The sequence below is a fragment of the Grus americana genome, chromosome 19, assembly GCF_028858705.1.
Source record: "Grus americana isolate bGruAme1 chromosome 19, bGruAme1.mat, whole genome shotgun sequence".
Classification (NCBI taxonomy): Eukaryota; Metazoa; Chordata; class Aves; order Gruiformes; family Gruidae; genus Grus; species Grus americana.
In genome coordinates this window covers 7,368,200-7,382,623 of record NC_072870.1, presented here as the reverse complement: position 1 = coordinate 7,382,623, position 14,424 = coordinate 7,368,200, and the positions used below count along the sequence as shown (strand labels likewise).

General features: G+C 41.2%; 1 protein-coding gene across 9 annotated transcripts in view; it reads left to right on the top strand.

Annotated features, from left to right (window-relative positions):
- CUX1 (cut like homeobox 1) overlaps positions 1-14,424 on the top strand; it is a 278,459-nt gene that overhangs the window by 241,574 nt on the left and 22,461 nt on the right. For 4 of the 9 annotated variants that reach the window (XM_054847169.1, XM_054847168.1, XM_054847167.1 and 1 more), the window contains one exon: positions 3,864-6,509. The exons of 1 other annotated variant lie outside the window; for it this stretch is intronic. In XM_054847169.1, coding sequence (XP_054703144.1) covers positions 3,864-4,575 — 712 coding nt within the window. In that variant the 3' untranslated portion in view covers positions 4,576-6,509. Of the gene's footprint in view, positions 1-3,863; positions 6,510-14,424 lie in introns of those variants that run through there. 4 more of the 9 variants (XM_054847172.1, XM_054847170.1, XM_054847173.1 and 1 more) reach the window with 3 other exon arrangements.

The window sequence follows — 14,424 nt, the reverse complement described above, 5'->3', positions numbered from 1 at the left end:
TGGTTTTAGAGGCTGCTAACATTTAAAGGGTATTTTCCACTTTGGCCCTTCTCAGCTTTTAACAGGGAGGTTGCTGAAGCAGAAGCAGCACAGTTGAATGAGATATCTCAGAAATATTGTGCACAATAGTTAAATAATGTTTACAGTAAACAAGATAAAATTTAAAAATTATAACCAACGAGTAATCATATTTACACTGAATTTCATTGACTTGAATCCACTACAGATGCAGCCTCTTTCACTGCTCAGAGTTCTCCAAATGCAGGCGCCTCTTCCAATTCCCACTTCTAGGCAATTATACACAAGTTGGAGGATTGCCTATGAAAATATGTTCCCTTCGGCCTGACAGCAAAATGTGCTGTTCTCACTTACGCAGACGAGTGCGGGAGCACTGGTGGCATGTGTCATCTTCCTCATTATCATGAGATCTCCTGTTTAGGCGTGTTGCGAGAAAGCGTGACAAGTCATGATTGATCAGCATGTTTAGCCACACCAAGCTATACATTAATGTAGACTAGGTGCTGACAGTTGTATACAAAATAAAAAATGTATAAACAAGGTGCTGTAGGCTGGTGGGTAGCATGAGCCTCACAGCACTGAGTGATCCAGACCTGTTCCCAGATGTGCTGCTGAGTCTCCAGGACTTTAAAGAGATGTCTCAAGCCCGTTTGGAGCCCTGAGTGCTCTGAGTGGTTGCCACCACTGAAGAATCAAAACACATGCCTGTTCTTTTCCTCTGTACAATAATTTTCTTAGCTTTTGTTCATGAAGTACTCTTAAATGATTTGCAGAACATTGCAGAAGTGGTAAAAGTTACATGTTCTATTAGGGGAACAGGCTCTGACTGTTCGGCAGCTCATGTGTTACACGAAATGGGTAGTCTTTCCCCTCTTCATCTTCTCCAGGCCACACTTAACTTTATCTCTTTTATACTCTCCCTCAGCCATTTCTTTTCCAAAATGAAGAGTATTCATAGTGAAGCAGTTCCACATCTCAGACTATCTAGTTATTCTTGAATATATTTTTTTTTCTTTAAAGTAACATCAGGTAAGGCAGGGTACAGATTTGGACAAGTTTGTCTGCCTCTCTCTTGGGAATCCTGTTGCAGTGATGCTTTTCCTTTGGGACTCAGCCCAAACCTTGCTTTCCAAAGGTGCTCGCTGAGGCAGAACATACCTTTATATCCACCAGATGGAAAGGCAGCACTAGCATTTTTTTTCTGCAGCAAAAGAGACCAAAAAAAAAAAAAACCCTCAGCAGGCAAAGAAATAATTGACTTCAGAATAAAAATAGGTATAAAGGATTTTGACATGTCTGCAAACTTCTCCAAGTCTATGGCTTTGTATCCATACCATTCGCATAGCTCTCAGAACATAAAAATAAATATGCGTTAACTTTGTGTTACAGGACACATCAGTTTGAGGCTCTGTTGTCTTAAGAATGGTGCAAAAGAGTAGGAGGTAGGGATTTCTGTCCCACCCACGTGTGGAAACTGAATATAAACTCGCTAAGGTCGCAGAGATAATACTACAGGACCATCAGGAATTCAACCAAACTTTGTTGGTTTGTAGTCTAGGCGCTCTTGGATCCTAAATTTCATTGCTCTTACTCCGGGCATTTTTTAAAATGAACTGTGGCATTGTGCTCGTTTAGATGATGTGTGAAGGCTTGTACAGGGAACTTCAACATATATCCCAGGAGATGTCTGATATTTTGAGTTACACTGATGAATGCCAACAGGATGTGTTGATGTCGAGGCCAGCACCTTCCACCGAGAGGAATGCTCTCTGGAATTTCCTAGCTGCTGTCACCAGTTCTTCTTCACCATAGGGATTTAATTACTATGTTAATCAGGGGCCAAACTAGATTCCAGAAGCAAAACATTGGGTGTGAATTCCAGGGATTTCCACAGACATCAAACCTGTATTCTGTGGTCAGATACTCGGTGAGCATGTCATCGTTCGGTGTCTTGCTGGAGCCGAGGTATTTTAAATGCCATGCAGCCACAGAGCTCTTACCCATTTCCTCTCCTGGCTTGGGGATTGTTACAGACGCAGCATGTTCTGGATCAATGTCCATGCAGGGAGATGATAGGCATAAATAGAGCCTGATAATCAATGTTGCAGGATGCATGCGATTAATGGTAATAGAAAATTAATGTTAGCACCTGTGGTCTTCTGTTAGGTGAGTAATATTCTCCTAGGGAAAATTACAGACCCCCTAAATCCTTCAGAAGTGTAGAGTCAGCAAGTACTGCTGAAATACTCTGTTGCATTTCAAGTCAGTCAATAATATCGTTAGCTTCAAAAGCAGTATTGAGATGCTATTCTGCATTTATCCTCTTTTTTTTTTTCCATTTTGTGCTGTCTTCCGTAGCACATTTAGGGAAAAATGAAAAAATCATACAGCCATCAGCATTGGGACAGCATTTCACTTGTGATGTGCAAGACCCTTAGCAGTTCTCCCTGGCTAAAACCAAAAGTGTTATCTTCACTCTGAAAGATCAAGTTTTGCTAGACTCTCCCTGTGTCTGTAGTCTCATCCCTGACCCCTCTTGTTTGCAAATTAGGACCTGAACAGTGGTCGTAACCTCTCCTACTGACAGAGAAAGAATTAGCCTAGTCCCTAAGATTTTTTTCATAAACTGCTCTGTACTTGTGAGGATATTGGGAGCTCCTAAACAGAGAAGGAAGAGGGAGGAAGGACTAAGTTAAACGACAAAGGTAGTGTGTTTGGGGTATTATTGCACGCTTCAAGTAATAGGAGGCGCAAGGTGGTACACCAGGCAATTTTAACGACACGTGGAGTGAATTAATTCCCCTGAAATGCACTGCTTGCCTTGTCACTAGTCATGTTCTGAAATCGATTTTTTTAAACAAAAAATGAGGCAGAAGTCAGACTAGCTCATAGACTGACAAACTGTCAAAAGGCTGTGCTTCCCCAGAGTGGTTTCAGAACAACGGATTTCGTTTCATCTTCGTTTCTCCTTGGTATCCAGGAGAACACCAAGGGGATTGTCCAGATTTTTTCCTTGTTTGTTTTTTGTTTAAGCAAATTGTGGCTTGTTTCTAGTAGCAATCTGAATTGTTTTGTATTTGCAAGCCATTTTCTTCTGGATCTGCTGGAAATGTATTCATATTTTTTAAATCATCCATTTTCTTGTCCAGTGTATTGTGAAGTTTCACCTTCCTGAATATCAGACTTTCAGTGGGAACGGGAGACTGTAGAGCCTTTCATCTCTGTCCCTTAAACCACATCCAGTGCTGTAAAAATTGAATGTACATTTATGAATGTTATTTAATTTAAACTTGAAAAAAAAAGGAAGATGATCTGTCACTGGCTTTCACCAGTCATTTTAGTACAAATTGATTACCTGCATAAAGTTTATATTTTTGCTTTATTCTCTAATGCCTGCTGAGGTTACTATACCATCAGATTTACAATAAATACACAAAATCCTGGTTGGAGTCAGAGGGGTCAGTCTCAACACTGAGTACTCTAGAAGTTACCAGAAATGGCTTATTTGCTTAAAAGTCTGCCCTCCCACCATGCTGTGGAGGAGCCCCCGGGGCTGTCTGGGGTTTGCAGCCTGCGCCCTCCTAGCACAGCAGGCTTCTCAGTGGCCAGGGAAAATGAAATTAAGAGCATCTTAACAATATTTCGTATTCTTCCAAACACCTTTTCAGTCAGTCCTTTGGGTTTGAAAGTGTGAGCATTTCCACTGACCCAGGTTGGTGCAGCTGTTCTGCAGCCAAGACAAAATGGCGTCTTGTGGAAGGGCATTTTGAATGGCGGCTCTGGTAGAGCGTGGTGCCTCTGAGTGACCCCTGGCAGACTCACCATCCCTCTCCCCTGTCTTCTAGGTCTCGCATCCGCCGGGAGCTGTTCATCGAGGAGATCCAAGCCGGGAGCCAAAGCCAGGCTGGGTCGAGCGACTCTCCTTCTGCCAGAAGCAGCAGGGCCGCTCACAGCTCCGAGGGAGACAGCTGTGATGGCGTGGACGCAGAAGGCCCACCTGAAGGAAAGCCGAGTGGCCCGGAGGCGGATGAGTACAGCAATGCAACCACAAAGTCTCAGGGAGGGCCAGCAGAGTCGGCTTTCGAAGCGGGGGAAGAGGCACTGCAGGGCGCCAGGTCTTCAGAGAAAGCGGAGCCGTTCCAGGCGGAGAGCCTGGAGGACACCGACGACGAGGGCAGGCTCAGAGCACCGCGCCAGAGCTCTCCGCCGGCATCACAGCGCCCGGGAGAAGCTCTCGAGACACTGCCAAACTCTGCCACGGAAGGGGATGCCTCTACCTCAGCTGCCTCCACCTCAGTCCTTACAGGGGAGAGCTCCTACAAGTCAAAAGAAAGTTCAGAGAAAATCTCCAGTGTGCCAAGTACGAGCTCGACACCGGCCGCAGGCTCGCAGAAAGCCAACTCTCTTCAGAGCTTGTTTGGCTTCTCCGAGGCGGCGAGCTCCAGGAACACGCGAGACAGCTCCTTGAGGAAAAAGAAAGCGGCAAACTTGAACAACATCATCCACCGCTTGGAGAAGGCTGCGAGTCGAGAAGAGGCCGTCGAGTGGGAGTTTTGAGATTAAACTCACCCAACTCTGGAGAGCTGGGAAGTGAAACTGGACCTCTACTGGTTTTATTGTGTTGCGCACTTAACCGCCCTGCGGGCCACAGGGCAAAAACGCCATAGGCCAAGGTGCATATAGAAAACAAAAAGGAGCGTTAAGCCCAATTTATGTTTGTGTTTTCGAGGAAGAAAACTGAAATGTGTAGTCAAGCTTTTTTGTACCCTGAAGTGTTTTTATTATTGCCCTAAGTGATTTCCACAATTTCTGGAATAACTCATACAGCTTTGCCTTGTGCCCTCCTCTTTGGTGTGGGCTTTAAAAAAAGAAAAACAGAAAAAAAAGAAAAAAAATCAAACCCACATATTAAAAGGGGGCTTTTTATCTGCCATCTAATGGCTACAGAGCGATAATACACTATTATCTTCTTAAACCAGGAAAAAAGGGGAGATTTTTCAAAAAAAAAAGAAAAAAAAAAGAAAGTTTTTTGTAGCTGTTCAGTTGCCACTAAGAGATTGCACAGTCAACCGACTCTAAACACACTAGTTTGGATTCCTACATATTTTCAAGAAAAGAAAAGAATCTTGTTGTTTGAAACTTTGAATTAAAAAAAAAAAACACATTTACTCCACATATTTTTTAACAAAACAAAAAAAAAGTCACATCAGGAAAATATCTTAATTTGTGGTAGCTGACTTAGTGTTTTCTTGTAAGTGAAATAGAATATTGACACGTAGTGCACATTGTTTCATAGCTTTAACTGATTCTGGTCTTTTGCAGACCAGAATTTGTTTAATACACTCCATTTTAGGCCAAATCAGGACAAAAAAAAAAAAATCTGAATCTAGGTATTTTATAATCTGCTTTTTAACCTCTAACCACAGAGCACGCTGATCAGACCTCATATCTAGGAGGTTTAGGAGACAACTTAGAAACAGCATGTACTTGATCATTTCACTTGGTTCGTAGTGTACAGAATTTCCTTTCAGTAAAGACAGATCGCTCAAAAAACGTTGGCCAGTAACATTTCAGCCTGCTACTTCGGGGACGTATTCCATAACCCGAAATATTCAGCTTACCTGGAATCGATTAAAGCGTAGTTCACGTGTACGATTGCTGTCACACACCACTAAGAGGGGACTGGAGCTGCCTCAGATAAAGAACTTTTCCTGCTGTTGGTGGCCATTTACTGACTCTCTTCCCACCACAAGCACTGATTTTAAATATGTTTTAGTTGTGGGAAGCTTGTTTTTGCGTGGAAAAAAGAGTACGTGGCAACGACCAGACGGGCTCTTACCGGGACGGAAATAGCCCAAACTCCAAACCAAAACATCCGTGCTCTTGAGTCCCAGTCTAGACCATTCTGCCCTGCAGAAATACAGCCTTTTTCCATTTATTTTATGCACAGGTTAGGGCTGATCAAAGTACAAATCAAATTCTAACTTGTCTCTAACTCCTCCTGTTGTCTATATGTATATGCGTGAGCATAGAGGTGTGTGGAAGGATGTGTGTGCGTGAGTGTGTGCGTGCAATTTTATACGTCTGTGTATTTTCTTACGTACTTGTGCACACATAGAGTGCATTACTGCCACCTTTTTTCAATAAGCTGTTTTATCAGTTATGGCTTCTACAAGTTTGCTAATTTAGACTCCTTTATTGCCATATCTTTAAAACTAACAATAGATGATTTCGGAATATATATATATATATAAATATATATATATATAATTTTTTTTTGCTTATTTATAGGTGCTGTATTTTATTATCTGATTGTTAGGAAGGGATGAAAGGGGGCAAATATTCTTTAGAGGGATAGACTGCCGGCAGTATTGGGTATAATTTACAAGATGTAGTTGTCATACTGTATATTATTGATTGAAGACTTTTTGACCGTATTGTGTATCATTGAACTTTTGTCTTAGGTCAGCATCTTTTTGATGACACTTTAATGGTGCATTCATTACTTCTTAAGTTTAATTAATATTACTTTTCTGATTTTGGGGGAGGGAGGGATGGGAGAGGAGTTCCGACTTTAAAGGTATGTTCCCAATATTACACCTCAGTGTGCTTGTATTAATTCATTAGTAGGATTTTTGACTGTAAGATGTGAAACCACATTTCTTGCATGATGTTTTAGAACTTATGTATTTCATTTACAGTCTCTTAACATGAACAGCAGCACTTAGCGCAAGTTTTCACAAATTAAGAATCAGTACACTAAAATCAATCCTTTTCATGATTAAGAAAAGAAGGCTCTAGGAGGCTGAAAGGCAGGGATTTATTTCCTATTTTTACTGCTAGCTGTTTCAGGATACCTCCTTGGGTAATTGGGGACTTGTGATGCAAAACTAAAATTGAGAAACAGAGAGAGCAACTGCCCCTTTCTGTGATGAGCTGAGGAGACAATTTATTCTAACAGAGACCAGTATGTGACAGCACGTGCTGGAAGCGGTTACGGCTTCTTATCTGGAGTGCAGTTAGTCCGCGGGAATGGCCAGCGAGGGAAATAACGTGGGGAAGCAAAGTGTTACCTCTCCGTACCTGTACAGTGTCCTGGTTTGGCTTACAAAGCACAGCTCCATCGATAAATGCACGTCCTGGTAAAAACACACATACCTTAATATAAGTCATAATAAGATGCGTCTTCAGCCAAGAAGCAAAACTTCTGACTAGAAGATGCAGATATTTTCTTATGTTCTTTTTTTTTTCTTTGTGGTTGTTTGGTTCAGGTTGGGTTTTTTTATTAATTCTAGGCAATACACTTGCCAGTCTGTTTCTACTGTCCTTGTCTGCTGATTTGAGATCCAGGTGCTTGATGCAGTCAAGTGGTTACTCTCGGCTTTCTCGATAGTGAGGTTTTTCTTTCTGTTTGACAGTTGTCTTTTTTTTTCAATTAATATTCCCCAAACTGTTCTTGTGCCTGTGTCTAAACGATTGCATTCCATGATGCTTACTGAGAGCTCTTGCTGCATTACACGACAGCAGAACTGTATTCACAGGTTGAACACAAATGCAGCACTTAAGGTCAATCTCTCTTCTTAATAAGCAATACGTAAGTGCCTTGAAACTTATCTCTCTTTTTTTTTTTTCCTGTTTATCTTTGTTTTGCTTTTCAGGTTTCCACTAGTTCTTTAGGATTCTTTAGCGTCTGCCCAGTTTCTAATGCTGTAATGATTTTTAAAAAGCATATCTGTAGCTTGCCCTAGAGGAAATCTTTCTTTTATAACACTAACTGTTAATTCTAAGCTCCATTATTACATTCGAATCATGTAATTTCGCTGGATAAAGACAGCATTCATAAGTCAAAAGTCATTCCATCCTGCCAAGGGTTGTCGTCGGTATCTATTATAAAATTAATCAAATAAAATGCTGTCAGTATTTCCTATATTTTTGGCACTTTATTAATGGCTTAGCTCCTTTTGTTGCTTCATATTTAATGATCTGCGTTGAATGTGGATTAGCCTGCTGAGATGCTGTTGGGGTGACCTGGGCCATCCTGCCGGGAGTCACTTTGGGTTCCTCAGTGACCACCTTATTTAAGGGCACAGGCAGACGAACACCCTCAGATCGAGCTCGTGGCGTTTAAGTGATGTTCCCAGCTGTCTGTTCCCGTTATTTTAGCTAAGGTCACAGCTGCTTTTCTGTTTCAGTGGAAAGTAAAATGGATTAGCTTGGACTACTGCTGAGATTCTTTTGTTGGAGATGAGTTACCTACTGGCTTTCCAGACTGGCAGAGACCTCCCCGGTTTAGAGACTGAACTTCAGCAACACTGAATGATTTTAGCTGTAATTCCGATCAAGTGCAGAATTTGAAAATAACACTTTTAGGAAAATGTGTATTGGAATAACTTTTTTTAATTAATTAAAAGGATAAAAAGTTGGAGGAGAAAAATGCCAAAGAGTAGCGTGGTGGCTTTTTACACTCTTGGGTCACTGATTACACGGGAAGGGAAGAGGCGTTATTTAGGTACGTTGGCACGGGGCTCGTCTCACGGGGCAGTTGTTTTGTAGACCACAGAGCGTGGCAACAGAGCCCTCGCTGACGATGTTTCTTTTCCTGATGGATAAAATCACAGGAAGTTTTCAGAAAATCTGAAATGCTAGCGTCTGGGTTTTTTCTGAGGTTCTTTAAAAGCATTTTTATTTTCTCTTTCTGTTTCCAGTTCCGTGCTCTTACTAAAGCTGTGGATGAAGGGCCCAGGCTATTTTAACAGAAATACCTTTATACTGCAGTTAAAATTGTCGTTTTTTTCTCTCTGGATGGTTAGGGAAGGAAAACAGTGTAATACTTTGCTAAAAGCAAGGGAAGAGTATCCCTTGGCAGAGGGGGTCATACAGTATGATTGCCAATACACTTCCATTTTTGAGGATACGGATTTCAGACAACAGAATTGCACGTTTATTGGCAGAAATGCATTTGATTACAATTGCTGTTGATGCCATAAAATATGACCATTTTATTTATTCATCTCTAAAAAAACCAGAGCCACTCTTTAAGGGAACCTGTATCAGTGCACTCTGCCCATATTGCGAATTAGTGAGTCCTTTAGTAATAAACTCCTTGCTGTAACGGGAAAGATCTATCTTACAGTTAAAAAGAAGAACAAGTAGATGTGCCTTTCTCATTAGGTGAAAGATCTTTGCATTATTTTTATGTAACTTATGGGAATGGTGTAGAGAAGGGGGTTCGTGAACATGACAGAATTCTATGCAATATTCGCTGATCCAATTACTTAAAAGTTGCTATTTTTCGGTCCTTTAATGGGAGAAATAGTAAGTTAGAGAAGCGCATCATTCTGGTGGTAATTCAAACTACAAAGCTGATAAATTCACATAAAATAGGATTGAGGGAAGTCTGACAAAATAATGTAATGACATAATGGAAAATGCTAACAGTGATTGCAGTCCCCACTAGCACAGCTGCAGTCAGAATTCTGTCATTTTCCATCTTAAAATTATTAATTTCAATTATTCTTAAAACTTACATGAAATAAAAATGCTCCTAGTGAAAACAGGGCAGGTTAGAAACAGGGAAAAAAAATTAAAATTTGACCATATATAAATTACGAGAATACATGAAAAAAAGTAATTGTTTTTGGACAGCGCTTTGCACTTAAATCCAAAATAGTTTATTTAAACTGAAATGTCGCGGTAATCTGGACTAGTGCCTTTTTAGCAAGGTTACAAAGAGATTGGTAATCTTAGCAATTTGTTGCAAACCGAAAGTAAAGCAGTGACATTTTTAACGTGCAGATGGAGGGCACTATTTTTGCTTCGTTTGTGTCTCTTTCTACCAAGTGAGTTTCTTCCATTATCTCTTTTTCTTCTTTGCCCAGCGTCCGTGCCCTAGGATATTCTCTGTCTTAGAGCCACTGCGTATGGCTGAGCTGTGAGCGCTTCTTGAAGACTATCAGAAACGGAGGAGGAGGAGAAGAAAAGTTGGTTCTTAGGTGGGGGCCGGATTTCACCTTTGCTAAAACCAAACCAAGTCTTTCCCGTGAGTGAGTGGCAGCTTTGGCCCTGAGGAGACAAGCTGCTGATAGCCTCATATTCCTAATTTTAACTCTCGCAGATAAAACAGCTGCAAAGCAGTATTCAGTTCGCTCATATGCTGGCCTGTTACTTTCCCCTTGCACTTTCTGTTGCCCTGCTGTTTGAACATCAACATTTTCTTCCCTTGTGTTGCATATACAATCAACTTATTTTTTAAAAAAAGAATTTTAAAATTCTGTACAAACAAAAGATTTTTTTTTTTTCCCCCCAGCAGTTTAAATTTTGCAAGGAGTTTCACATTGCAAGGAGAATCACTGGCATGGAAAGCACAAGACCTGAATTTCTTTTCTGGCTCAACTGTCTTAGTTTGAAAAGTGACTTACCGGTCCCTGTCTCCTTCACATCCGTATTTGAGCTCTAAAATGTAAAAATATTTCACTGATTTGTATTTTCCTCCCCAACCCTTTTATGGGATATATTGACTATGTCATGTAAAAAATATAGTTAATAATGAACTTTATAGCAAGAAAAGCCCTTTATGCTATGCCTAGGGACTGATCTGTTCTACGTGACCAGGTCATGTACTGTACCCTACCCTATTAATATGCAAGGATAAAAAGTTTTTACGCTCTGAAGGTGAAATTTATCCTTTTGGAGAAGGTTAGCGTTAGGCCTGTGCACTTAAGTTTTCAAAAAGCCTTAAAAACAGGTATGTAAGTGGTGCCATCTCTCTCCTCAGGGATGATTTCCCCCCCAGCCAAGCGGTACTGTGGCATATTTAATATAAGTTATTAGTTGTAAGGTCATTTTCCAGTTGAAGAAAGTCATTCATTTAACTTTTATTAGTGAGCCTCCTCACTGGCATCCTCTGGTACAGCCAAGGACGGATGGAGGCGTCACCCTTGCGTTTCTACAACTATTTTGTGAATGTGAAAAGAACCTGATCTGATTCCTGGGCTTCGTTTTCATTGCTACTCACAAACGCGTTCGGGCACTAAAGTGCATTAAAAGGAAATGCCTCCATTTAAAAAATTAATAAGATTATTTTATTTTTCCTTGCCCAGCTATTTTACGAAGGACGATTGCTGCCATTTTTCAAGCTTGCTTTACTCACGCTGATGTTAGTAGATTTTTGCCACAGTTCTGTAGATTTCTTATTATTAAAACTGTTGGTTTCACAGTATCGGTTTCTTTATATTTTGAAACAGCCAGGTGCAGAGAATGACTGAATTCTTAACCATAATAGCGCAGGAAACAATACATCAAAAGTAGATGCCTAATGTCCCCATGACATCATGTCTTTGACTTTTTGTTTGAATTTTAGAGATATTTGTACTACGTAGTACAGTCTTCATCCAAAGATCCTTGGAAATGGAGAGTCATGCCAGGAATTCCCTGCCGTTGTGGTGACATACCTGCTTTTTGCATAGTTACTGTGTAATTCTGTGGTAATGTTCGTAACAGCACAGTCTCTCTGTTGATAACAAGAGTAACGGCGTTAAGTTGCGTTATCCTCTTCAGTCGATGCGGGTAATTAATATGCATTTTTAGGAGTTGTTAAATGTGTATATGTACATGATTCCAGTATGGAAAAGCCCCTCTGTATATGTAGTAGTTACATGCTTGGTCTTAACGGTGCAGTAGAATTGCTACAGCCAAATTTGTTAAATCATTTGGGGTGTAGGTGAGGGAGGGCTTAAAACGAATGTGTATTTTAATGCGTAGAGGATGCCATTTTCCCACTTGTCAGAGAAGTTCCCCGTTGTAAAGAGGGGATTAGCCATCTGAGAGATCGGATTGTTTGAGATAACGCGGGTTTAGCTAATGACGAGGGGGAAGATCATGTTCAGAATACATAAAAATAATTCCAAAGGTCTGAGATGTCCAAAAGCCAAGGAATCAGAAATGAAGGGTCAAACCTCATCTGCAGCGTCCCGTGACGGTTGGTCTGTACGTTTTGCTTTGCTACGGCCTGCAGGAAGTTAATATGCCGGATATTTGCACATGTAAAATACACTCTACCTACGTACAGCAGGGAGGGGAGCAGTAAAGACATTTGCAACGCATTAAACAATCGCAAAAACAGCTGATCAGTAAATTAAGCCAAGTATCGAGTTAAAGCACGTTGTTCATTCTTGGTCTCCCTAAGCTGAAAATTCAAGTATTCTTAGCAGATAGAAATTCTTCTTAGAGATAGAAGTTCCGTGTTCCACAGTTCCTCTCAGAAGGTGAGCATCTGTCTTCAAGGGAAGAAATAAAACTTGGCGCTTGACTTGCTCTGAAGTACAATCCTATCTCCAAATAATTACAAAAAATATTTTCTACAATCAGTCTTTCAATCAGACTTCTCTGGCTTTTGTTAGCTTACATTAGACCCTTAGTGCTATTTTGATGCATTATTTATATGTGGGTAAATTATTACTAGCTTTAAGAGTGTTTCCAAAGTACCTAGTTACCTCTGGATGCTGTGCAGGCTATACAGGGAGTACTTGAGCTTCTGGTTCGTAAAGGAGGCGTGCGGGGAATAAGCAAGGTCACATCTGTATCGTACTTTTTCCTTGATCAGGGCTTCCATTTCCTTCTCGCCTCCTCCAGAGAGATGGAGATCATGGATCAGTTTTGTTCTGTGGGGGAAAGATTTTAGTTTAGCTTGAAATTATTTTATTTTCGTTCAGTAGGCATGTCATCAAAATCCTGTGTGTTACCGCATTTCCCGTTAAGTTTTTAGGTTTTGCTGCTTTCCTAAAATTTACTATTTATCAGACTTTCTATACTTGGAAAGCTATGTGCCTTATTTCCTAATCTCTTCATGGAGAATAATCTGAAGCACAGTGATCTAGATTGCAGCATTCACAGCCGCTTTTCATTTGGGTGGGGGGAAAGCGGACACCGATCGAGGAGCGTTTCAGTGGCCCGACGTGAGTTGCCCCTTTGCTAACAAGCACTTCAAACACTGTGCGTTAAGTCTTTGTGCAATAGAAATTCTTGTTCTGCGTTTGGAGGTTCGTGTCCCAGCCGCCAAACTCCGGCGAGCACGAGCTCTAGTTTAGGAGAATTCAGGTTCCTGGGGAAAAAAAAATTAAAATATATCTATCTCTCTCTCTCTGGGTTGGCTTCAGCAGTACGGTGGGGTCTCGGGTCAGGAGGTCCACCGTCACCCGGCAGCGTCGGTGCTTGTAAGGCTCAGTCTCACCCGGCGTACTTGTAGGTCTGTCAGCATTCACGAAACACTCGTGGACTTCAGCCGTCGCTAACCGCGACCGTGTCCTTTGGTGCCATTGGTAATACCCGCTGTCTTCGTTTCCCTTGGGGAGGCACCGTAAAGTCGTTCCAGTCTCAGTTAGGTTTTGTAAAGAACAGGCTTTCACCCACCCATCCTCAGCCCTTACCAGCGCTCGTGTGTTAATTTGCCAAGCTTGCTCTCTCTACAGCATCATAAGGTGAAATATATAAAGGTGGTTTGTAATTAGGAAAGCAATCTAATACTTCCTATTTATGAGATTAATTTTAACAGTTTCTTTTGTGAGGTTTGTTTTTGTTTGATATAAACACAACAGGAGTAGACATATCCCCTAAACGGACGTTGGAGAAAGTTTGGGCTATCCTAGCGATGGAGCGGGGTGGTGTCAGCTCGTCCTAGTATCCATATCATTGTGCCCCTGTTGTGTTTTCTAGAGCAATCTTTTTTTTTAAAAAAAAAAAAAGTATTTTATCTAAATGCCTAATAAATGATATTATTTAAATAGTTTTAAAATAATTTAGGACTGAGAATAAGAAGCCTCAGTTGTGAGAGAAGAGACTTAAAATATACAGAGAGAGAAAATACCCTTAGCCTCCTAGAGCCTCTACCGAGAATTTCATGAAGATGCAGTGCCCCTTGGTCAAAGTAAATTGCGATTTACTCGAGTGTTAATTTAAAATGAGAGACTGGTTTCCTGTGATGTTCATCTTTGTTGGCATATGTTTGAATTTCTGAATTCAGAGCTGATTTTCTTCTCATTCAAAGTTGGTCAAAGAAAAAAAAAAGAAAAAAAAAACCACCTTGTGCAGCAGCAACTTTTCCTGGTGTGAACTCTGGAAATACACATTGTGAATTGATCTTTGTCACGGAGGAGTCGTTTAGTTTTCTTGCGGTGTCGGAACACGTTCAGACAGGCTTTCCCTGGCTAGGTATCGCTTCACGAGCGAGCGAGAGAAAAGCTGCGTAAGCCAAACGGAAAACCGTTGCGCTAGAAATTCCCCCCGCTCGCCGCAGGGGAACGCGTGTCTGCACGAGGGACGATGCAAAGGGCCTCCGGTCAGCACCGAACCAGCCGGCCCCGCGATAAAACCTCACGGCGGGCAAAGCTGGAAGGTGCTGAGCTAGTTGCA